Source organism: Zootoca vivipara, chromosome 15 (assembly GCF_963506605.1).
Source record: "Zootoca vivipara chromosome 15, rZooViv1.1, whole genome shotgun sequence".
NCBI classification, from domain to species: Eukaryota; Metazoa; Chordata; class Lepidosauria; order Squamata; family Lacertidae; genus Zootoca; species Zootoca vivipara.
The window spans coordinates 24,072,822-24,098,849 of record NC_083290.1 but is presented as its reverse complement, the minus strand read 5'-3'; the positions used below and the strand labels follow the sequence as shown (position 1 = coordinate 24,098,849).

Below are 26,028 nucleotides of genomic sequence, written 5' to 3'. Positions count from 1 at the left end.
AGCAATAGAGGGCAGGGATACGTAATGGGTCAGAAGGGGGGGGGGAGAGACACAGGAATGAAACCTGCCCTCTCCACAGTGTCTCGCCTCGACTCAGGGGGACTCTGAGGCTCAGGGGGATCTGAAGGGGGACTATTACCCTCCATTTCATAGACTAACGCACAGCAACGCGTGCAGGGCCAGCTAGTAATAATATAATTTATTGGTTTGCTCATCTATCTATCTTTACAAGGCAGCAATGGGGGATTTCCTCCCAATGCAAACAGCACACCCGGAGGAGAGATTTTCCTCCAACCACAGCAGGGAACAAAATTGGGGGTGGATTTTCCACTCCACACCTGCTCGGATCTTGGTAATAATCACCCTTGTGACCCAGTTGCAGGAGTGGGCAACCTTTGGGGGAGCACATGTCAGTGGTGGATGGAACCAAATACAAAAGTGAGTAGAGTTGCCATACCCTCCCCCCCCAAAAAAGTTATGGGACTTTTTGGATTTTTCATTTATGTATTTATTTTTAAATATCTCCCTTGCCATAGGCCTGGGTTTTCCCAGACATTTTGCTGATTTTGCAAAAATCCACCCAGACGTCATTAGTCATTATGCTGCCTGATTCCAGGAAAATCTGGACATAATGGCAGCCCTAAAATTGGGTAGAGCAATGCTTGTGATCCTTATCTTTGCAGAGCACTTGAGCTATATTGTACTGCTGTGCAGAGGTTTTTGAGGGGCACAAGGATTTATCTATTTTATTTATATTTTATTTATTGAATTTATATACCGCCCTCTACCTGCAGGTCTCAGGGCAGTTCACGGGATAAAATCAGAAAATAAAAGCACAAAGTACATAATCAAAATAAAAACAACAACCCAATTCTTCTTATTTTTTGGTGATCACTTGTAGTTAAGTAGAACTGTCCTCCATGAACAGGGTCTTAACAGTGACTGTGAAGGCCAGTTCTGGATCCATACGTCCTTCCACAGTGGGGACATAGGTTTCCCGGCGGGAGTTGATCATGGTGAGGGTTTGCCAAATGTGCCTTCCTCTTAGCTAGTTTCTCCCTTTCGTCCTGAATTTGAGTGTCTTCAAAGTCCACAACACCTTTGGTAAAGGCTGTTCTCTAATTGGAGCGCTCGCAAGCCAGTGTTTCCCAATTGTTAGTGTTTATACTATGGTGTTTTTTTTAATTGCCTTGAGAGTCTTTAAACTTCTTTTGTTGACCACCAGCATTATGCTTTCCATTTTAAAGTTTGGAATAGAGTAGTTGCTTTGAAAGGCAATAATCATAGCTGTCAAGTTTTCCCTTTTCTCATGAGGAAGCTTATTCAGCATAAGGGAATTTCCCTTAAAATAAAGGGAGAACTTGACAGCTATGGTGATAATCAGGCATCCAAACAATATGAGCAGTCCAACGAAGCTGATGTTGAAGAATCATTGCTTCTTCCAGTACACTGGCATTAGTTCGCCAGTCTTCCCAAGTGATATGTAAAAAAAAATTCAGAGAAGCCATTGTTGGAATCTTTAGAGCAGTTGGAGATGATGTTTATACGGTAAGTGGTCCATGTTTCACAAGCATACGGTAAGGTTGGTAGTACAATAGCCGCCCAGAGTGGATGGGGAGACTCAGCCAGATGGGCGGGGTACAAATAATAATAATAATAATAATAATAATAATAATAATAATAGCTTTGTAAACAAGCATGTTGGTTTTCCTGCAAATGTCCCGGTCCTCAAACACTCTGCACTTCAATCAGGAGAAAGCTGCACTCACCGAGCTCAAGCAATGCTGGATTTTGGCATCAGTGTTAGCCCTTGTGGAAAGGTAACTGCCAGTGGCGTAGCAAGGCGCTGCGACACCTGGGGGCGTGGCATAGGATGTCAATCAAATCAACCAAAGGCCTGGTTAAAGAGGAATGTTTTTGCCTGGCACCGAAAGGTGTACAGTCATACCTCAGGTTACATTTGCTTCGCATTACGTATTTTCGGGTTGCGTACCCCGCAAACCCAGAAGTATTTTTTGCCACGCGTGCGGTCTGCGCATGCGCAGAAGCGACGTGCACGGTCAACGCATGCACAGAAGCATTCTGTGCAGTTCGCGCATGCGCACAAGTGCACTTTCGTGCTTGTTCGGGTTATGAACAGCACCCCGGAACGAATCGGGTATGTAACCCGAGGTACCACTGTATAATCAAGACAGATTAATTGGTTACTTCACAGAAAAATTGATGGCAGTGGAAAGTCTCCACTACTGAAGTTTTGAATGATACTTAGACCAGTTGCAGGGAACCAGGCAGAGGGCCTTCTCGGTGGTGGTGCCCACCCTGTGGAACATCCTCCCATCAGATGTCAAAGAGAAAAACAGCTACCAGATTTTTAGAAGACATCTGAAGGCAGCCCTGTTTAGGGAGGCTTTTAATGTTTAATAGATTATTTTATTTCATTTTTCTGTTGGAAGCCGCCCAGAGTGGCTGGGGAAACCCAGCCAGATGGATGGGGTATGTATAAATAAATAAATAAATAAATAAATAAATAAATAAATAAATAAATAACAACCACCTCCCTGGGGAAAGCTGGTATGGCCTGGGAAGGGGGTTGGGAAGAGTGCTGAGGGTGAGATACAGAGGCCCCAAGTGCCCCATTTGCCCCTGGGCCTGAAGCTTCTCACTCTTGCTCTACAGAAGGGGTCAGCAAACCTTTTCAGCAGGGGGCCAGTCCACTGTCCCTCAGACCTTGTGTGGGGCCGGACTATATTTTGAAAAAAACTATGACCGAATTCCTATGCCCCACAAATAACTCAGAGATGCATTTTTAAGAAAAGGACACATTCTACTCATGTAAAAACATGCTGATTCCTGGACCGTCTGTGGGCCAGATTGAGAAGGTGATTGGGCCGCATCCGGCCCCCGGGCCTTAGTTTTGGTACCCCTGCTCTACAGTCTACTCTGTGCTATTCAAAGTAGAGGCAAACAGGGTTTCTTTAGGAGGACTGGCCTCTGTCTTTCGTCTGCTATGCAGATACCGTAGTGATAATGGAAATTTGCAGTACTAAAATATTCCAGTAGATGGCAACATGTTGTAGAATGCACTCAGTCACTTCTGGCTCTCTTCAGAGGTGGGCAAATCTCACCCAACCAAAACTCTATTTTTAGGCTTCCTGGCGGTTCAGTATGCAAAACTGCTTGCTGTGTGCACTATTAAACGGGATTTCTTTATTTCTAATTTTACCTTTAGCTTTGCAGTTATGGTTTCCACCATTTAACTCCAAGGGAACAAAGGTAGACGAGCCAAAACGGTGCTCAAAGATGGCCATCTGCCCAGATCGTTCACCTGGGCTACCACCTGGTACACTACCCCAGGCATAGCAACATCATTGATTTTTTAAAAGGGTAACTTTCAGAACTCTCTGCCTATCAGGATTTCCTACTTGAATCATTAACATTTCCTCTTTTGGGTGAACTGGAGGGCTGTACTTCAGGGTGGCACACTCATGAGGCAAGACTGCCTTAGGTGGCAGGATCCACAGGGGCAGCAGACCCAACCTCCAAGGAATGCATCATGTGCACTAGAGTATCTGCACAGGGTTGGATTAAGACATGCAGAGGCCCCAAACCATGACAGCGTTTGCACTATACCTTTAAGGCACATTCGAGGCACAGTGGTGCCTCGCTTAACGAATGCCCTGCTTAACGGAATTTCCGCTTAAAGAAAGGATTTTTCAAACGGAGCTTGCCTCGCTAGACGAATGCGTTTTACGAAAAATTCATCTAGCGAATCGCGGTTTCCCATAGGAATGCATTGAAATTCAATTAATGCGTTCCTATGGGCAAAAAAAAAAAGCCGAAAAAAATTCAGTGCATTCCTATGGGATTCGCTAGACGAATTTTTCGCTGTAAGAAAAGACCCGTGGAACGAATTAATTTCGTCTAGCGAGGCACCACTTTCAATCTTTTCCTCAAAGAACTCTGGGCACTGTCGTTGGTTAGGTTGTTGGGAACTGTGCCTCTTTGAATTCTTTGGGGGAAAGAACGGGCTTGGAATGTGCTTTTCAGGCAGGGTGGATTTGATTTAAATCAAACTGATTTAAATCACGATTTAAATCACGATTTAAATCACTAGTCAGTAAGGCTTGATTTAAATCATAGTTGATTTAAATCATAAAGACTAATTCTTGCTGGTATAACTTTAATATGCAAGTAGATGAAGATTTTTAGAATAACAACTTTTCATATTAGTTTTTTTTATCCCCAGTTTAATAGGTTAATCATTCATATTTGGACAACTTTACTGTTGTACTTAGGAAGGAGAAAAATAATCATTACCTTAATAATAACAATTTAAATAGATTTATTCAACTGAAACAATAACATTTCAGCAAATGTTATTTGCTTAAACAAACATCCATGTTTGTTAACTAATTTGGCTAAACAAAAACAAAATATATATATTTTAAGAAACTTAGACTGTCAGCCCAGCCTACACATGAAAAACTTAAATACTGTCCACTCCAAACAATCAGAAAAATATTGTTTCTATTCTATTCACTGAACTTCTTGAAACTTAGCACTGAAGGGGTTGCTTCTGTATTCATAGGTTTGTAGAACAATAGGATTAAGGTCTTTTTCTCAACTCTGTTCATGTTATAACATTTTTGCTGTGAAGAAGAGGCATGTGATCTCTGTTGAGTCAAATTCAGTTTTGAGAACTGCAAAAGTAAACCAAGCACCTGTGATAATATCTTGTAGGCAGAGAAACTGCCCAATAATCTTACAAAAACCTCTGGAAGAGCATGACATTGTGAATGGATTAATGGAATTTATTTACCCCCAAAATTAAACATATACAACCTTATACTACAAAATTAAAAAACTAATCTTTATTTCATGATGGAATAACCTTTGGATGGTAATATGTTTTCCTCAAAAAGCATTTTATTAAAAAAAATCCAATTTAAATCAAAAAAAATCGATTTAAATCAAAAAAATCTGATTTAAATCAAAAAAATCCGATTTTTTTGATTTTTTTTAAAAAAATCATTGATTTTTATCCACTCTGTTTTCAGGTATAGGGTGTACACAGCCTGTCAGGTTTAAGAAGCTCCACAGCAGGGGTCAGCAAACCTTTTCAGCAGGGGGCCGGTCCACTGTCCCTCAGACCTTGTGTGGGGCCGGACTATATTTTGAAAAAAATAATAATGAACAAATTCCTATGCCCCACAAATAACCCAGAGATGCATTTTAAATAAAAAGCACACATTCTACTCATATAAAAACACGCTGATTCCTGGACTGTCCGTGGGCCGGATTGAGAAGGTGATTGGGCCACATCCAGCCCCCGGGCCTTAGTTTGGGAACCCCTGCTCCACAGCATTATGGGGAGGGGAAACGCTATAAACCCAGTATGCAGGGCCGGATTTAGGTTTGATGAGGCCCTAAGCTACTGAAGGTAATGGGGCTCTTTACATGTCCAGCTGTCCTTTGTCAACAACAAATTGTCACTGTTTCTTGTGTTGAAGATATGCTATATAGTTATTTATGGACCTAATAGGTATCTAAAGCCATTTGCCACTGTTGCTGTATTTTTTATGTTATTTGTTTTCTATCTTATATTTTGGAAATGTATGTTTTTTCCTTTAAAAATTTTTTGGGGGCCCCCAAGAGAGTGGGGCCCTATGCGACAGCTTGTTTAGCTTATACATGAATCTGGCGCTGACAGTATGACAAATAATTGCCCAGACATTTAGTATCTTTTCATCACATCAAACAATAATGTCTGTTTTAGAGTCTGTTTTCCCTGTTTCCTTTATTATGTAAAACACAAAATTAAGTGGGTTTTTGTTTTTTTTAGTATTTAGGAACACTTCATAATCAAAGGCCCTAAGCTGTAGCCTACTTAGTTTGTGTGTTAATCTGCCACTGAATCTGCACCCAACAGAGGTTTAACTGTGAGGGAAATGAAACAGTACACAGGGCTGAACCCTGGCGAAGGAAAACTTGAGCAACTTACCTTAACAGCATTTTAATATGGCAAAACCTGGGACAAAATGGGGACAGAGATTGAACAAAGCTGGGTACCAGAAAGTGCAGAGTGTTTGAGGACCGGGACATTTGCAGGGAAACCAAAATGCTTGTTTACAAAGCTATTGTACTACCAACCTTACTATATGCTTAGTTACAGGTAGGTAGCCGTGTTGGTCTGAGTCGAAGCAAAAAAAAAAAAAAAATCCTTCAGTAGCACCTTAAAGACCAACTAAGTTTTTATTTTGGTATGAGATTTCGTGTGCATGCACACTTCTTCAGATTCGTATCTGAAGAAGTGTGCATGCACACCAAAGCTCATAACAAAATAAAAACTTAGTTGGTCTTTAACGTGCTACTGAAGGAATTTTACTATATGCTTGTGAAACATGGACCACTTATAAACGCCATCTCCAACTCCTCAAAAGATTCCATTAGCGGTGTCTCCGAAATTTTTTACACATCACTTGGGAAGACAGGCAAACTAATATCAGTGTACTGGAAGAAGCAAAGATCACCAGTGTCGAAGCAATGATTATTCAACATCAAATTCATTGGACTGGTTATGTTGTGCGGATGCCTGATGATCATCTTCCAAAGCAACTACTCTATTCCAAACTTAAAAATGGAAAGTGTAATGCTGGTGGTCAACAAAAGAGGTTTAAAGACTGTCTCAAGGCAAATCTTTAAAAATGTAGTATAAACACTGACAACTGGGAAACCATGGCCTGCGAGCGCTCCAGTTGGAGAACAGGCTTTACCAAAGGTGTCATGGGCTTTGAAGAAACTCGATCTCAGGACGCAATGGAGAAACATGGAGAAGCGTGCTAAGAGGAAGGTACGCTTGGCAAATCCAATGTCCCCACTGTGGAAGGACGTGTGGATCCAGAATTGGCCTCCACAGTCATTTACAGACCCATTGTTAAAACCGTGTTTATGGAAGACAATCTTACTCAGCTACGAGTGATCGCCAAAGAAGAAGACGACACTTGTATACTATGATACCAATAATAAATGCAAAATAATTAGTATAGATCCCACAAGTCTGAAGACTGCCCACTCCTGCACAGGTAGCAGGCAGGTTTCTGCTAGATTGAGGCCACATTCACACCATACATTCAAAGCAGTATCGTACTGCTTTCAATCGTTATGGCTTCCCTCAAAGGATTCTGGGAACTGCCGTTTGTTAAGTGTGCTGAGAGTTGCAAGGAGACCCCCCTATTGCCTTCCCAGAGCGGTTTAACAATCTCCCTTCCCGAGGCGTGGCAAGCCCAGGTGGTACCCAGTGTGGAATTTTTTTTTGTCACCCCCCGCCACGCCACTTTGCGGGCAAAGCTGTGCCCTCTTGGGAGCCACGGCTCCTGTCCGTTCCCCTCCCTCCCTCCCCAGCTCGCTGTAAAGCGGCAAAGTGGGAGCCGCTTACAGCGAGCGAGCGAGGGTGGGAGGGAGGCTGGGAGGATCCTCTACATGCGGCCACGCTCGTGCTGCCGTGGCGGGGCGCTGCCTTGTCACCCCTAGAGACATGCCACCGGGAGCACACCACCCCTCTGTTGTGATGCCACTGCTCTCTTCCCAGGGGACTCTGGGAATTGTAGTTCTGTAAGGGGAATAAGGATCTCCTAACTACTCTCAGCACTCTTAACAAACTACAGTTCCCAGAATTCTTTGGAGGAAGCCCGGACTGTTGAAAATGGTGTCCATAGTGCAATGGTGTGACTGTGACCTGAATGGCAAAAATGGCTACCTGCTGGAATCAAGGGTGCCACAAGTGGCTTAGCAGGATAAGTCCTGTTTGAAAGCCATCCAAGCTGGTGACCATCAATGTTCCATAGTTTAAACCAATGTTCCATAGTTTAACCAAATAAATACTTTGTTTGTCCTCAATCTTCCAATATGCAGCTTCATTGGATGTCAACGGCTGACAGAACAGCACCCAAACTTAGCATCAGGCAAAACAAAAGAACTTGGTAATGCAGATGGGGCATAGAAAAAGAGGAATAAATGGACTGCTGTTTAATCATGGGACGCGAGACTGCGTTTTGGGCAGTTCACATACCACCCATTTCAAGCATCTTTAACTGTACATTTAAAGCACATGACTTCTCCCTAAGAATCCTGGGAATTGCAGTTTTGTTAGGGTGCTGGCAACGATAGCTCTGAGAGGGGAAACTATGGTTCTCGGGATTACTTGGGGGCGGGGAAGCCATGTGCTTCAAATGGATACATATTGCTGCTGCTCTTCCCGAATAAGTCACCTTCTCCTGACATGAGGGACGTGAGCGACAGGAGGGTCAAAGGAAGATCTGCTAGGTGTGGCCTCGAACGGACTCCTTTCCTTCTCTCTCACTCCTCCCTCACCCCCCACCCTCCCGCCGCGGACTGTGGAGGCGGCGCGCTGTGTATGGCCGAAGAGCAGCGACGACGGAGATTCCAAAACGACGTGTGACGCGTCCCGGCGGAAGGATTCGAGGAATGGAACGGCGGGAGGAGGAGGAGACGAAGAGCGAGGCGGATCCCTGAAGTGAAGCGCTGTGTGTGTGTTGGTGGGGGGAAGAATGCATTAAGAAGTGGCGAGGGGAGGGGGGAAGAGGAGGAGGAGGGGGGACAAAATAGTCCCGGAACCGCCGGAAGAGGCCGAACAGAGCCGAGTGGAGTCGAACCTGGGCCTGCCCCAGCGAAGCCGGCGGTGAACGTCGGCCTGAGGAGAATCAAGCCCGAGCGAGCGAGCGCCGGCGGGAGCGGAGAAGCCGAGTCAGGCCCTCAGACGACGGCGGCGAGCAACGAGAGGAGGAGGAGACGCGGCCTGTGGAAAGGAGCCCACATTTCTTCCCCTCCCGCTCCGCTTTCTCCCCCTCACATTCCGGACTCGACGGCGGGAAGGAGCCGCTCCGGGAACGGCAGCCGCTTTCGCTGTTGTTTTAATCTTCTTCTTCTTCCTCTCCTCGTCCCAGCCGTCGACGGGAGAGGCTCGGGTGGGTTGCCTCCACCGGCGAAGCCTCGGCGGCGAAGCGGGCTCCCATACCGGACTCGAACCAGAGTCAAGCCGGTTCGACGCGGAGGGGCGAAAAGAAGTCGCATCTCTTCTCACACACCCCACCCCCAACCCGCGGCCGCCGCAACTGCTGCTACGAGGACTTCGGGGCGTCCGACCCCCCCCCCCCCCCCGCATCGACGAACTTAGTCCTGTCAGATGCTGGGGAAGAACCTCTTCGGGGCCTAGAAGGGGATAGAGAGAGAGAGGCGGAGATAAAGGAAAAGGGCGGGTGGCGTCGAGAGAGCACCCCCACCCCCACCCCCGGCCTGGCTCGTGTGTGTTTTCATACTCCCAACCCCCACCAAAGTAGGGAATATTATGCACCCTGCCCTGAGGGGAGGCTCCGAGGTGCGACCTCAGTTCATGCAAGACTAATTTTCTCTCTCCCTTTAATCAGCCCCAGAGCCTAATTTGGGGCCAGGGTGCGTGTAGATCTCATTTCCCCACCCCTTCGTAGAGGAGGGGGGCTGGCTTACTTTGCTGGTTTTTCCCCCTCCTAAAAGGCAGAGTTTCTCTTTACCCTCCATAGAAGGGCTAAGGGGGTTTCCTGCCTTCCTAACATCTCACCACCCCCACCCCCACCCCCCTTGGTGGAAACAGCTCAAAAGTGGGACACCCCTACTAGCTTTTCTTGACAATCCTACAGAGAAAGGTCAGCAGGGCCATAACAGCTAGTGCTGCAAAAGGGGTTTCCCCGCCCCCCCCTCAGGAAAGGAAAAAGAAAATCAAGTGCAGGAGAGAAGTGCCACCCCACACAGTCCCATAGAAGGTCATCAAAGGGTTCTTCAGTTTAGAAAGTGGTGGAGCCTGGAGAAGCAACTTTCAGCAGTGGGGAATTGACCCTAAAGTGTATTAGATGAGGCGTTCCTGTCCTCCCATGGGGTAGTAAGGGTGGGAGGAGGCTAGTTGCTCCCCCACAAGGTTCCCTCACCCCTTCCTTTGGACAGGGATTGCTACACTATTTGACTACTTGTTGGTTTGCTGTGGCCTAATGACTTGAGAAGAGTTCTGGAACTGTGATGCCTGGACACAAGGCTTGGGAATAACTTGAAGCAGATGTGTCTGCATCTGACAGTTGCCATCTTGAGGCAACAGCAGGATTTTCAGAGGACTGAATCATGACTTTGAAGGCCTTCTCCCATACTACTTGGAGGATTTGGGGCAGAAAAGGTGCTTTGTGGCTTTTCCTGAGTGTGCTCTGATATGGATCTTTTGGGCAATCGTGAAGAACTGCATTGCTGTTGTTTTTAACTGACTTCACTAGTACTTCTCTGGAGCAAAGTTGGTGTGTGTATGGGAAATTGACAGTAATGTACTTAAATTATAACTAGTACAATGCAGATTGGCTAAAAAGTCGTCTCCTTGCCAAGGGCTCCAATGAGTGGCACACAGTCTGCAATCACGGACAGGTCAGTATGAATAGTGTTTCTGTGCACCCGTTACATTGACTGCTTGGAGTTTGGTCGGATTTTAAGTTTTAATATTGCAACAGTGGGAAAGGTGCAAAGGTTGACAGCCTTGAGTAAATGAGGTTGGAATTTACTTTTTGAGTTGGCAAGCCCAGCTTTGATCTGATGATGATCAAACTATCTGGGTTAGGTTCTAAATGGATTCAGATAATAGGGTTTTTAAAGCTGCTAGTCTGTTGGTCCAGATGTGCGTTCTGGTATACTCTCATAATAGGGTTACGTCTTGAAAGTATTTCCTATCTTCAGTGAAGGGGCTGTATAGAAGATTGCTCCATCTTGGGGGTGCAAATGTTTAGTGGGCAAGTCGTTCTGAGTGGAGCTGGAAAACACCACGTAATAACCTAACCTGTTTCCCAGTTGGCACGGTGGCATTCTTCAGTACCTGGCACCCACAGTATTTATTTGGAGCATTGTATTGTGTTTGGACTTATATTTTGTTCTTCAAAATGGGATGCTGAAGTGTCTGTCTTTACAGTAGATCTGCTGTAGTTGGCACATGAAAGCCTGCCCTCCCCCCTCTTCCTCTCCTCCTTCCCCTCTGACTCATGTTCCCTAGCTTCTCTTTGCATCCTATTAAACTGCAACCCCACCCCATTTCCTCCCAGCAATTGGTACTGGGTACTTAATGATACTGACAGTTCTGGAACCTAGGATATGCCCTCTTCATCTGCAGGGAAGTCCTAGTTATCTGGGACATGCAATATGTTGAGTTTAGATAAGAGGTTTCATATAGCGCTTTTATTATTAAAGTCTGCTTCCTCCTCATTAAGTACTAAATTAAAAAACAAAACTTTGGAATCAACCATCACTTTGTATTTTGGAGTTTGGATGCATAATCATAAAGAAAAGGATGCGGGGAATGAACTTGACAGCTGCTTTTTCTTTGGCAAGTACCGTGTTTCCCCTTTTTTAAGACGTAGTCATTATATAAGCCATAGCAGGATTTCTAAGCAATTGCGCGATACAAGCCATACCCCGAAAATAAGACATACTGATAGACCCTTCACCCAGTAGCAATAACCCCCCTCCCGCCAGCCAACCCCCCCTTAAAAATATCTCCATTTTGCTGTCGCTCCACAGACACGTATTTCCTTTAAAAGCTTGTAAAAATGCACTGAAGAGCCGTAGCTGCTGGCTGCCGAAGCCTCGTGACCTCCGTGAGCGCGTCTGTCTCTCTCTCTCCCCCCGCCCCCTGCGTCTCTCTCTCTCTCTCTCTCTCTCTCTCACACACACACACACACACACACACACACAGAGAGAGAGAGCACCCACCTCTCGCTTCCCCCCACCTTTCCCTTCCATTCTATGCGCCCACCCCTGAGTTGCCTGTTGATTTCCTCTTGACGGGAGAGGGGCGATTGAATGCAAAGGCTGTTTTCCCTTTAAGGGAGAGATCTCCGTGTGCGCGTCTGTGTCCTCTGTCTCTCTGTCTCTCTCTCTCACACACACACAGAACCCACCTCTCGCTTCCCTCCACCTTTCCCTTCCATTCTATGCGTCCACCCATGAGTTGCCTGTTGATTTCCTCTTGACGGGAGAGGAGCGATTGAATGCAAAGGCTGTTTTCCCTTTAAGGGAGAGATCTCCGTGTGCGCGTCTGTGTCTCTCTGTCTCTCTGTCTCTCTGTCTCTCTCTCTCACACACACACAGAACCCACCTCTCGCTTCCCTCCACCTTTCCCTTCCATTCTATGCGTCCACCCATGAGTTGCCTGTTGATTTCCTCTTGACGGCAGTCTCCTGTGTCTGATTGTTGTCTCCTTGCAGCCTTCCTTTCTACCTTATGCTTGCTTGTCTGTGGAGCTGCCCCTTTAAGGATTTGTAAGTAGTCTGGATCGCAGTCCTTGCCTTGGGGACTTTTTTAAAAAAATTAAGGACTTTTTCCTTCTTGCTGTTTGTGAGCACAAAAGTTAAACTGCCGGTCCTAGCTTCCTTTACCCACAAAATTTTACCTTGCTAGCTCAATTGCTTCTTAATTGCTACCATTTACCAAGTCAGCAATCTTAATTGCTGTTTAGCTGGCTTCTTTGTTCTCAGCAGGTAGCTTCTTTGCTATCAGTGATAGCACTACAAAGTTCTGGTTACAGGTAGGTAGCCGTGTTGGTCTGGGTCGAAGTAAAATAAAAAAATTCCTTCAGTAGCACCTTAAAGACTCATACCAAAATAAAACTTAGTTGGTCTTTAAGGTGCTACTGAAGGATTTTTTTTATTTTAGCACTACAAAGTGTTACATTGTTGGAACTTAAGTCTTGGGCAGCTGGCTAGTAGAGATCCTTATTTGCTTTACTATAGGCTACTGCTAGGACTGTATCACACAGATAGATTCCATTATACTGGTTTAGATTTAAGAAGCTCCAGTGTAGCAGATTGCTATTAAGTGAGTCCCCACATCAGAGGAGAGAGAGAGCAGCCCTTTGCGAACATCCCAGGGCTGGGGAGAGAGGGCTGGGCCAGGGACGCACACCTCCCTTCCCTCAGACTCATAATAAAAATACGAGTAAGACATCCCACCAAAAATAAGCCACCCTGTGGTTTTTTGAGAAAAAAAAGTAATAAGACGGTGTCTTAAAAAAGGGGAAACACGGTATCTGTTACTCTTCTGGATAGGAATAGTGTTAGTTTGTACTTTATCACCCAATAACATAGGCATTACAAGAAGTGAAGTTTGGTCCAAATGTTTGGCCTTGTGACTGCTGCAGCAGTCCTGAAGAGTTTATTTTGTAGATGAGTCATGGAGTCAACAGGCACATAACCCAGCTCTGTTGATTATCTCAGACAATTTTCTGGGTTCCAGAGCTGGCTACAGAACTGCTAAACAGGCTGCTTATTTATGCTTCTAAAATGCTGAACCTTTTCTTTAAAAGCAGCAGCAGACTCAATTTAAATGCATAATTGGATTTTGAATGCATTTTCTTGTTTGAATCATTCTTCTATAAAAGTAGGAAGAATGCTTTGGATTTTCTTGTACAGAGCACAAGCTCTAATTATCTCCCTACAAATCTGTTTCGAGCTTAAAAAATAAGAGTGTAAGTGTTTTGTTTCGGTAGCTTACTGGAAGTTCTATTAGGCCATTCATTTATTTCATGTTATCAAACAGGTTTAAGTCAGCTAGTAACTGATCTGAATAGCAGAAAAATAGGCTGCGGGTGAGCAGTTATATAGTGGAGATTGTTGGTTGCTGAAACAAAGTATTCTTTTTATCATTGTATTAAAATAACCATTATAAAAATTGATATATATTGTCTTTTTATATTCCTTGTCTTTTTAATGTGCACATTCAACTTACAGAACAGTCATACCTTATGTTGCGTCCGCTGCGGGTTGCGTTTTTCCAGGTTACGAACGCAGCGGACCCAAAAGAGTTTACTTCCGGGTTTCGCCACGTGCACATGCGCAGAAGTACTCTATTGCGCTTTCGTGCACGTGCAAAAGCGCTGCTTGGGTTGCAGACTTTTTGGGGTGTGCTCAGCACCCCGGAACAGATCGGGTCCGCAACCCGAGGTACCACTGTATTAGCAACTACTTGCTAATGGTGGTGAAAACTAGTTTTTTGTCTTCAGCCCAGGTGGGCTGTATGACAGGAATCTTAGACTTTTTATGCCACCCTGCTTGACCTCTGTTCTTGAGCAACTCCTTTTATAATGGTGATAAGGTAATTGTTTTCACATTCCCACACTCACTTTCCTAAGCTTTGACTCTGAACATGATGCTGCATGAATATATGTCTGCTCAGTAGTTTCCTCTGCTCAGAAAACACCAGATAAATAATGACTTGGTGACTGTCCTATGTTTTATTTTGGTAGGAGACAGATAAATGGTTCTCTCCCCCCCCAGCTTTTTTATTATTATTTAAGAAAAAGAAATGAACAGTTCTGTTATTCCTAAACGTCAGCTTCATGTTTTTTGACTTGCAATGTATCCAACCTGGCCTTGGTTTGTCATGGACATCAGTCTTCACTCATAGACTAATTTCTTACCAATTACTCTTGAAGTGCTAGAGATGAACTGGTGAGAGAGGGCTACGGTAATTCCCCCATGTCTTGCTTATGGACTTCCTATAAGAACCTGGTTGGCCACTGTGGAAAAAGGATCCTGGAATAGATAGACTTTTGGCCTGAACTAGGAGGACTCTCATTCTGTTTGGAATTTATTTCTTACATACTGCTAATTTCTTCAGTCTGTGTTGGATTAAGCAGGATATAGCTTTTCTCTCTGCTTTTTTTTTATTTAAAAAAACAGAGGTTATGCTTGCAGGACAGGTTGCAGATCAAGGTCTAGATCTGTATGTCAACAGTAACTTCTATTTCCTGTTGGCTTCAGATCTCTATTACCAGTGTTGATGCTCTTGTGACCAGAACGGAACCTGCCCATTCTTCTACTTGCAACTTTTCTAGATAATCTCATTTATGGTATTGATTTTTGCTCTCATTTATGGTATTGATTTTATAATGATCATGCTTCCTATATGCTAAGATCATCCAAAGAGACTTCGCTTAGGTCAGGTTTTTTGGTGTGTGTATGTGAAGCTGGGTAATCAGGACTTTCATTGAAGTAACACTTTTTTTCAGAATTCTGTCTATAGGAATAGTTTTGTCATCATCTTCTGGAAAGTAGTTAAGAGTAAGACCTTTTAATTTCAGCAATATATTGCAAGGTGGAACCAATGCAATTTAGTCAAGTTGGGAATTAAACTACCCATAGGCTGTTTTTTTTAATGTATAGCTTTATGGCTCTTTTTTTAAAAAGTATAGCTTTACAGGTTCTGTTTTTATTAACTGAATTATTGTTGTTAAATCTTTGTGTTAATATTTATATATTATTAGCTGCCTCAAGGGCCTTCTTAAAACTACTGTATATGGGAGGGTTTGAAAAAAGTGTCTATATCTATATCTATATCTATCTACACCTAACAGTAGAGAGACTCATGGCAAATCTGTTCTCTTTGCCCTTTTATTTTATATATAGTAAAACAAACTTGGGGGTAGGGGTTGAACTGTTTAGAATGTGTTTCGGAATGACTGCTTCACATTTTCAGTATTTAAACACATTTTCAGTTTTTAAATACTGTACAGTATCTGCTTAGAGCTTAGTCATTATTTTTTAATCACAGTATATATCAACGTACAGATTTTCATGGCCACGGTCTTGGCAGTTACATAACAAAGATAGAAAACAATATTTTTGGTCTCTGCTGTCTGAAACAGGCAAGTGTTGGCATTGAACATCCTCTGTTTGCAGTGGCAGGCGATATATGGCTGAGTGGGATAAAGTGTGTTTTTCCTTCATTGCTGAGCAATTAGAAAACGTTTAAGATGATCAGGATGACTTGAGTGCTTGTGTTGCTACAACCTAGAAACATTTGGATGTGCCTGCTTCCCTTTTTTGTCAATCTACTTAACTGCATTTATTTCCATGCAGCATTGCCAGTCATTGCCTTACACACTGTGCACATTTTTTGAGTGTCATTAGAAGGTAGTGTGTCCCATGTTTAACAATTGATATCTTTTCCCCCAGCATGTTTTTGTTAAAGTGAATTCTTATAATAGCATCTAAAATCCCTGCTACCATGAGTGAAATAAGGGTTTATGGAGAATTTACACAATTACTTAAACAAGATTTCTTAATCATTGTTTTTCTTCATCACTAGATGCTAAAATTGACTCTTTCTAATTTGCCCTGTATTTCAGCGTATGCCTGCATAATAATAGTGACATCTAAATGGGTGGGAAATAAGAATTGTTCTGCTAAGCACAAGCATTTTCTATGAAATTCTTATCCTTTGTTGCAGTTGTTTAGCTGAAAAGTTGTAGGTATATAAAAGTTGTGCATACTTCTCATTTTGCTAATTTGTAGCGTTCATACATTTAAACTACTGTATATTTGTAGCAGTCTTTTTAGCCAAACATTTCCAGTCATCGGGTTATCTTTTTTTAAAACTTGTGTTGCCTATCACTGTAAAGTACCTATTCCCAGGTTATCTGGAAACACATTAAATGATAGCATATACAGCAGAATATAAAGAAATATATTCTGTTTCAATGTACAGTGATAATTCAGACTGTTAGTGCCACTGATTTTCTCTGAGAAGAAGAGACAAGTTATGACTTTTTGTCCTCCCACCTAGAACATTCTTATGCTGCTTTTTTAAGCACCACAGTCCACTGTGTCAAACTGCAAGCTGTGTGTTTGATCCATTGTCAGAAAGAGGTCTAAAGACTGCCATTTCAAGAGGCAACCTCTTGCGCTTCACAGACAGAGGGTCTGGCCAGTTCTGTTCCAACATTGTGTCAAGCAGTACAGAATGTGAGTATTTCATTAATGAGATACTCCCTTTCCCTCAGTGGAAGCTGGAAGTGAAGCAACCAGTAGTTCCACCCATGAAATAATGTAATACAAATAATACAAACTGCACTAGCTGGTGTGACCATATACTTAGTCTGAGCTTTCCTTTAGTTATTATTCCCCCCTTCAAGTTGGAAATTTTGATCATTGTTTTTGGTTAGAACTAGACAGTTTCTTCAGGCTTTTATTCTATCTCTAGCAAAAATTGGAGCTTGCTTTTCTGGTTTTGAAGAAAGCTGTGGGTGCCAAGGTAATTGCTTGGGTGGAGGCGGGATACTGCTGGCCAAATGGATGTAATCCTTTGGTTGCACTGAACTTACTATGACATAAATTAGTAATGCTGAAAGGTTCAAAGCGGTAATGGATACCAAGTTATTTTCATTCCATCCAGTACATCATATTTAAATCCTGCCAAAGCCTGAAAGAAGCCAATTAGGAGTACCTTATATTTCAAATTGGATAACAGTCGGATTGGGGATAAATGAGAACTTCACAATGACGGCCAATACACTGGAGGGGCAAATATTTCTACCAATTCTTGTATGTGAGAGCTGCTTCATTTCATCAGAATTCAGATAAAGCCTGTGGTGTTCCATGCAGGATTCTCTAAAGTGTGACTATTGATTCATATTGATTTATACACCAACTGACAACCTTGCATAGACAGTCAAACTTAGTCAAACTTCAACTCCTTCCTATATTTTGATCATCAAAAGTTGCTTTGGATCTGAAGTTGAAAGCAGCTGGATGGGCAGTGGTGATTCCTTTGTTTAAACTGTGAGACACACTTTTTGTATAATCAAAACCTATAGTTGGTACTGCATGGGTATATATGAATGCTGCACTAAAAAGTATTGAGGCTTTTTCAGTATATGTGCCATATTTTAACAGTTCACTACTAGAAGAACTCAATGGGATACCATTTTCTAATGCAACCAAGGTGCTGGTTTTAACATTTAAAGCAGTGCACTGGGGCAGCCAGTTGGTACCTTCCAGATATTGTGGACTCCAGCTTCCATTATTCTTGGCCATTAACTGCATAGACTAAGACTAATGGGACTTGGAATCTACAGTATCTGCAGGGCACCACACAAAGGAAACATTCCCTCTTGTTTTGTGAGGAATAGTATGTGTGTAAACAGACAAGCAATTACGCATTTGTCACTTGTTTTGCAATAATGAGCTCTGGTTAAGGAAGGTGGAGATGCAAAGTTAAAAACAAAGCCCCACAACAAAACCTTTAAGATATTGCTTAATGTTATAAAAAAGAAAGAAAATTTATATGAAGGCACCCTGTTTAAAATTCAGTATTTTCTTAGTTATGAATACAAAGGTATAAGAAATGAAGATGGGAAATGGAAGTCTGTCTGATCTTAAGACATGCTTATTTTATTTTGCTTCCTTAGGGAACATCTAGCAAGTTTCTGGCACCATGTAAATAAATGAAATTTGTTCCAAAACACTTTAACTCTTGAGCCGCATGCATCTACCCTTTACTTGGTGCCATTTTCAGAGATACTTCATTTATTTATTGCTAGCGAACTCAGTTCTAGAGATGTGTGTGGGTTTTAATTAATTTATAGTCTACAGAAGTTCTGGAGAAAAAATGGGCCATTTTACAATCCTGATTTCTGGCCAGCAGAAACATGTATTGCATATGTTTAGAAATTAGAAAGGTAAGCAGCTACCATCTCTTGGCAAACACTTGCATATTTCCTATCCCAATGCTTGGTTGGACTTTCCACTCCCCTTAGCTTTGTGTTCTGTAGAACAACAAGAACTTCTACAATTAACTCAAAGCAGTAAATAAGCATAGAAATGCTTCCCAATGGATGGAATAGTTGTGTAAACTTTTCAAATTCCCAATCTGTACAGTTCATTCAAGTTCATACCTTGTTTCTGTGTAATTAATTTGCGTAAATCATAATCATGTTTGTCAGGTGCCCTTCAGCTACTGATGGCCAAAGTATTGCTGTCTCTGTTAGAAACACATTGTCCTCTTTAGGATTGCAACAGGATATACTTACTGACTCGGGAGATGCACTTTAAGCTTCTAAACTTGTTTAAACAGCTCAGTGAAATTATGGCTTCTCTGTTAATGATCTCATTGGGGGATGCAGCATGAAGTGCAAGGTGTGAATTAACCAGAAGGGCCTCTCAGTGTGGATAAAGAAATGGCATGTATAAACTGCCAAAGGGAGAACTGCCTATCTTTCTGCTTGTACTCACATGAATGAGGTGTGGCTTTACAAGGGCAGTACACTTGGAACAGTTTGATGCACTCCTGAACTAAATGTGTGATGCAAATAAATTTGACTTATTCAAGCAGTTTTTATTGTAGCGATGTGTCCTGGTCTGGCCAAATAGTTCCTGTTTGTGTAGGAAACTGATCTCAGACCCTCTCTATTCATAGTCTTGGTTTATCATGTCACATGGCATAGTGTTTGGATAACTTCCAATGTTGAAAAATTAAAGCTGATGGTAATCTGTGAGCAGTTTAGGCATGTTTTTGTGGAATTTCGAATGAGCCAGTATTCTAGAAGGTGCCTGGAGGAAGTGTTATTGGAATCCGGAGGCATGAAGAAGGGTCATTTGATTTTTGGCACCAGATGCAGGGAAAGGAGGGGGATACAAGTTTGGAGAGACTATATATAAGAATTGAAAGAAATTGCAGGATTACAAATTCATTCATATTTGGCTGTCAAAATTAAAACAAGCAGTAGGTCTTGGGAACATACAGATTTCTTTATACTCTGGTTGTGGTGCTAAGGACCAATTTATGCTCCCTGCATGTAGAAAAATAATGCCAGAGAGAAGAGTTTGACATATCCTTTTCACTGGTACATATTGATTTTCTGTACATGAGTATACAATATACAAACCCACTGCAACTGAAGTGTCACTTTACCACTTGAAGCTACTGATTCTATAAATTGTTACTCCATTTATTATAGCTATTATGCACATTTATCCTATTGAAGACTCCTTGTATATGAGAGGGAGAGGAAGACTGAGGATGGGTATCATTTGCAAAAAATTATTCCAAGTATTTATTTGCTGCTGTTTAGCTATTTGCCAACTCATTTATGCTCTTTTTTTGCTAGGTAGGATACTGATGCTACCAGAAACTTGGAAAGGGTGATATTAGTCATTAACAATCCAACTGCATATAAGCAGTGATGAATAAGATACAGAAGGCTACAGAACTTGTAAAGAGTCAGAAATAAGGATTATTATTATTATTGATTAAATTTGTATACTGTCCTATACCTGCAGGATGGCTTCAGCTGCAGAATTTTTATGGTTTTTCTGTCTGGGTGATGTTATTGATCACTACAGAACAGCTGAATAGGAATATAATAGTAAACCTCAAGTCTGTATTACAGGACAGCGGGTAGAAAAGAGATGGAGTTATCTTCATATTGGGAAGTTCTATATAACATTTTGATTCAATTTGATTTGTGGCATAAAATGAACAATAATAGATCCATAAAATGAAGTGTAAAGGGAATTGATCTGCCTACTTCCTGGAAGTAAGCATGAATTCTGGGATAGAGGACAAAGGAATCTCCTTGGATATTATCATGGATAGCTGCACATTTCAAACTGGAGACCCACTGTAAGCTTCTGGGGGGAAAAGCTGTGGTTTGCCTTCTGCAGTTCTTGTGGTTTCAAAAGCGGAAGTGGCTCTTGTGGGTAATGATATGATCACATTTGGTACCACATGTGTTGTTTCTGTTTCTATTGGCTGGTTGAGAAACCAGCCCCATTACCCCAGGGTGGCTTTTATAGACTCGAGATGTTTTTCAGCCCATGTAGAATTGGTGCATTAAAGTATCCAGAGTTTTGTCAGTGAAGCTGAAATTGTTGCTGAAGTCATACATGATACAAATAAATGTCACAGTCCTGAGTAGACATGAGAGTGATTGGATGAGATACAGAAAGTTGTGTAGAGTTCTGGGATAAAAGGAAAATGTTTTATTGTTGTCTTGTTGTAACAGCAGCAAAGGGTAAGCTAACAAACTATTGAGATTGCAATCTTTACATCTTTGCAATATAACATGGAGGTAAAAATGCCTCTGTATTCACATAAAACTACTTTAGTGTGCAAGGCAATGCTCTGGTGTGAACATTTATTTTTAGGAATATATTATAAGAGCTGTCCCCTCTCCCACCCCTACGTGGTGCAAGTCTTATTTGCCATAAGAAAATGTTTTCTTGGTTTACCTGTTTCAGGGGCTATCATATCCCTTGCAAGATACTGTTATAAGAATTTTGAGGTCATATATATATATATAATAATTGTTCATAAAACATGTACATGAATGTACAGAAACATGTCTGAAGCAGCACAGGAAAACAGGCCTGACTGACACCATTTTGACTCTCTCTGACCAGGTGTTCCTCTGCAAGGAAGAAGTGGGGTGGGGGGAACCTTCTCATTGTCTCAGGAATTAAAGTGATAATCCCTGGCATCCTGATACCTGACTGCCAGACAAAAGGGTGTGATTAACTTGGCTGGGAAACAGGGAAATGTAAATATCTCTCAATTTTGTTGATTAGGTTTTGGGGGCAGGGGGCAGGGTCCAGGATGCTCAGATTACTGCCACCAGACCTCCCCTTTCATGATGTACCTATGATGAATCTAGGGAGAGGGGTCTTGGGCTACACCCCTTCTGTGACATATGGATGATGCTTCTGGGGGGTGGGCTGAAACCAATTTCAAATCTCTTTTTAAGGACAAGACATCTTTGTTTGGGGTTCCTTCCTTGTTCTCCTGTGTGAGAGGAAGGACCCTGTTGCAACAGCGAAAACAAAGGCTTTGCTTCTCAAACTTCTCTGGTTGGCCTCTGTTATATTCTCCAACCGATGGAGAACCCAATAAGGGAATAAAGGCAGATTTTTGCCTATATCAATACTCTCCTGCACTCCATTCCCTGCTTTTATTGTTGGGGAGAACAAGCATTTTACTTGTAGCAAGATCTTACTCCCATGGAACTCTCAGAAAATCTTGTACTGTAGAGGAGTAATAACATTTTTTTGTCTGGCTTTGAAAATAAGTTCACAAAAGTTGTTAGCCCATTTTAAATTTGTTTTTATTAGGTGGCCCATACACTTTGTGACACCGAGTAGCCTGCTGAAAACAACAAGAAAAATATCTCCCAAGTTTTAGCTATAGATTATAAATTCTAAGTGTTTTCCTTTGTCTCATACTTGAGGGTTATTAGTTAATAAGGAAACATACCTACTTGATGATTTCCCTATATAGCCTTTCACATCCCCTGAAATTCTATGTGCTCTTTGGGAAAATCAGAAAACAATATCTCAACTTTTGCGAATAGGAAGCTGGCAAAATATAGAGGAGCTTCTAGCTGTGGTGTCTCAGCTCTCCCATTGAGTGTGGAAAGCTTTTTGGAGCTGTTTGACTTTTCTGCAGGCTGACATCCTTTAGCAGTTGTGCTTAGTGGGTTGGTGTTGAACAAAGGTTCAGAAATAGATATGATGTGAAAATGTCCCTTCTAGAAGTGTTCCTTATTCACTAATAAAATAGTAGATAATTAAGCTTTGAGGATGAAAACTAACCTTGCAACAAGTTGCTGTGAGTCACAAGCAGTTTGATGTTCTCTGCTGTATTTTGGAATACAGCCAGTTGACAAGAATCCCATTTTTTATATCAATTGTTCCATAGCTGCTGGAAGTTCTTTGTTTATTTACTCCATTGACAAGAACATCAGGATGACTGAGACACACTTCTAAAATCTTCCCTCTCCCTATCATTTGTTTGCATTGCAGGGAAATGGTTCCTTCTGATCTGCACTGTGTTTCCTGAGATACTGGAACTGTGCTTAGTCTCCAGGCCAGCTGCTGAGTGAATTGTACTGGAAAGTTCATAGAAGCTTACATCAATGTGAAAACATGCCTTTTGCCTGTCTGTCCTGGCAGTGTAGAGCAGGCAGCTTTTGTAGAAACCCTTCTTGCTTTATCTTGGTTCTGAATTCCAGTAGTGAACAAGGTAGACTTCTTATTTAAATCACCACTTGGATCAGATTAATCAGAAATAAGAAAGAAAGAAAAACAGCAAAGCTAGCTGTTAGTGAGGTAAAATGACCACGGAGACGACTGGGCTTCTGGTGTTTGTCGTCAAAGCAGGACTGTTCTTTTCAGGGATTTTCCTAGGTAGAAATCTGCCCCCAATTTGTTGTAAATGCCACTAATGGGACCAATAGTCATTTTCATTTTGCTGGGAGATGCATAGCAACATAATCTGTGTATGGTAATACCATTGGCAGCTGGAATTTCTCAGAGTTGGTAGTATGTCTGTATCAATCCATATACAGTGGTACCTCTACTTACGAATGTTTCTACTTACGAATGGAGCTCCGTCCGCCATCTTGGATGTGGTTTAGATAGGATTTTTTCTACTTACGAATTTTTAGATAGGGTTGCTTCTACTTACGAATTTTTTCTTCCAATGCATTCCTATGGGATTCGACTTACAATTTTTTTCGACTTGCAAATGTGCGTTCGGAACGCATTAAATTTGTAAGTAGAGGTACCACTGTACTGGATTGTGTGTGCCTGAGTGCACATTGGGGGGTGGTGGTATTGTTGTAACTGTTAAGCAGATTGGTAGGGAAAGGTGGAGATAATGGTAATGTACAGTTTATAACATATATACAAGTATGTTATAGGAAAGTGGAAATTTATAATCGATCAGTATATGTACAAGATGAGAACACTGCAGACATTGGGAATAGTGAGGAGACGACTGTGTAAATGACTAATTATTCAGGTACTCTTTGGTCTAAATTAACAGTATGTCAGGGCTGATTTGGTTACTGGTAGAGATGCATGACTTTTCTCCCCAAGCTCACATGAGAGTGGCTTGGAAACTAAGCCAAGCGAGTTTTACTCCGTTTTCTTTATGGAAGAGTTACCCTGTGGAGGAGAGCTTCAGCTATGGGAAAAATAAGAAGAGGGAGATGTGTTCTTTTTCTCTTCCTTCCTTTCTTTCTTCCTTTCCAGTACATGGAGGAAGGCAGACCCTGGTTCTTGCAAAACTTATTGCAGAGGTGGATTTAGGGCAGTGTGACCAGTTCCCCTGCACAGGGTGCCACAGGGTGCACAGGGTGCTCCGTCCGCCATCTTGGATGTGGTTTAGATAGGATTTTTTCTACTTACGAATTTTTAGATAGGGTTGCTTCTACTTACGAATTTTTTCTTCCAATGCATTCCTATGGGATTCGACTTACAATTTTTTTCGACTTGCAAATGTGCGTTCGGAACGCATTAAATTTGTAAGTAGAGGTACCACTGTACTGGATTGTGTGTGCCTGAGTGCACATTGGGGGGTGGTGGTATTGTTGTAACTGTTAAGCAGATTGGTAGGGAAAGGTGGAGATAATGGTAATGTACAGTTTATAACATATATACAAGTATGTTATAGGAAAGTGGAAATTTATAATCGATCAGTATATGTACAAGATGAGAACACTGCAGACATTGGGAATAGTGAGGAGACGACTGTGTAAATGACTAATTATTCAGGTACTCTTTGGTCTAAATTAACAGTATGTCAGGGCTGATTTGGTTACTGGTAGAGATGCATGACTTTTCTCCCCAAGCTCACATGAGAGTGGCTTGGAAACTAAGCCAAGCGAGTTTTACTCCGTTTTCTTTATGGAAGAGTTGCCCTGTGGAGGAGAGCTTCAGCTATGGGAAAAATAAGAAGAGGGAGATGTGTTCTTTTTCTCTTCCTTCCTTTCTTTCTTCCTTTCCAGTACATGGAGGAAGGCAGACCCTGGTTCTTGCAAAACTTATTGCAGAGGTGGATTTAGGGCAGTGTGACCAGTTCCCCTGCACAGGGTGCTGAGCTGAGAGGGTACCTTCCTGCCTCCTTCCCAAAACCTAGTAAGTGCTGGGCTTTGGGAAGAAGAAGTGAGGCCTCTGCAAGGTCCTAGAATCCTCCTTATTCCTTCGTAAAGTTTAGTTAGCGCTTGCCCAGCTTTGGGAAGGAGGCGGGAGGGCTCTAGGACCCTGTCAGAGCCTCATGCCTCCTTCCCAAAGCCTGGTGCCTTGCTTAGCCAGCTTTGGGAAGGGAGTATGTTGGCTGGGGGTGGGCAGCAAATGTTGGCCTCGCACAGGACACCATATTACCAATGTCCGTGCCTGGCAGTGGGTGCCAGGACCTGTCTTCCTGTTGGGTTCCAGCTGCACTAGAAAGGGGACGAGGGCACAGGGATTGGTTCTCCCTATTTTGACAGCTTGTTATCCTTGCTACTGTTGTTGGATGCCTTTTTTAAAAGGGGTGGGAGGGGCTCTAGTCTGAACTAGAGGAGGACTAGAGAAGGACTAGAATAGTCCATTTAGATAGTATTTTAATGAATATTTTTGATTTTCCTTTCTGTAAAGTGCTTAGAGGTATTTTTAAAAGAGTAAGTGTTATGCACATTTTGGGTAGTGATGCACAGCCCATCTTTTTTTCACAATTTTTCTACACGTGGCCTCCTTTAGTAAGTTGAATGTTCATATGGTGATCAGCGATGTATAGTTAACACTCTTTAGCTGTTCACATCAAAAGAATTCCAATAATTAATTTTTAAATTATAATCAGTTCAGTGGCAGAGAATTGCTTAATTTTAATTAACTATCCTTTGGACCATGCAGGTTCTTGGTTCCATTATTAGGTAACCAATCAGACTAAATTCAAGAGTCTCAATGGAAACAAACATATTTAAAAGAAGAAATGGAGTAATGACAAAAAGTTAACCACTATGATTGTTGAAACATCCCCCCCCCCCGTTTGCAAAGCATTATTTTGAGTAGCAGTGCATGTTACTGTTAAACATAAATTTGGGAAGGAACACCAGAAGGCCTGGAAAAAAGACTATTGATCATTTATTGGCTTGGAGGGGAAGGGAGTGAAATTATCAGTGTGGAAAAAAGTCAATAGCTTTATCAGTGACAAAAGAAATGATTAATGTGTGGTGAGTGGGAATCAGAAGGTCTGTTGTGAGCCTCATATACTTTCTGGGCTTAAAGTTGCTCATTGGTCTCCAACATTGAAATCTGAGTATCTGAAGCTGTTTTAGGCAATGGATCTTTGTGTTTTCAGAGGTTGGGAAAATGAAAATAGGTACTGTTGTTTTTGATTCTGTATCCATCCTATTGC

General features: G+C 42.2%; 1 protein-coding gene across 3 annotated transcripts in view; it reads left to right on the top strand.

Moving 5' to 3' along the window:
- The first annotated feature begins 8,567 nt into the window (after nt 1–8,567).
- Nucleotides 8,568–26,028, top strand: part of ARHGEF12 (Rho guanine nucleotide exchange factor 12) — a 92,589-nt gene continuing 75,128 nt past the window's right edge. For 2 of the 3 annotated variants that reach the window (XM_035140229.2, XM_035140228.2), the window contains exon 1: nt 8,569–10,455. In XM_035140229.2, coding sequence (XP_034996120.2) covers nt 10,424–10,455 — 32 coding nt within the window. In that variant the 5' untranslated portion in view covers nt 8,569–10,423. Of the gene's footprint in view, nt 10,456–26,028 lie in introns of all 3 variants that reach the window. The other variant, XM_060283106.1, reaches the window with a different exon arrangement.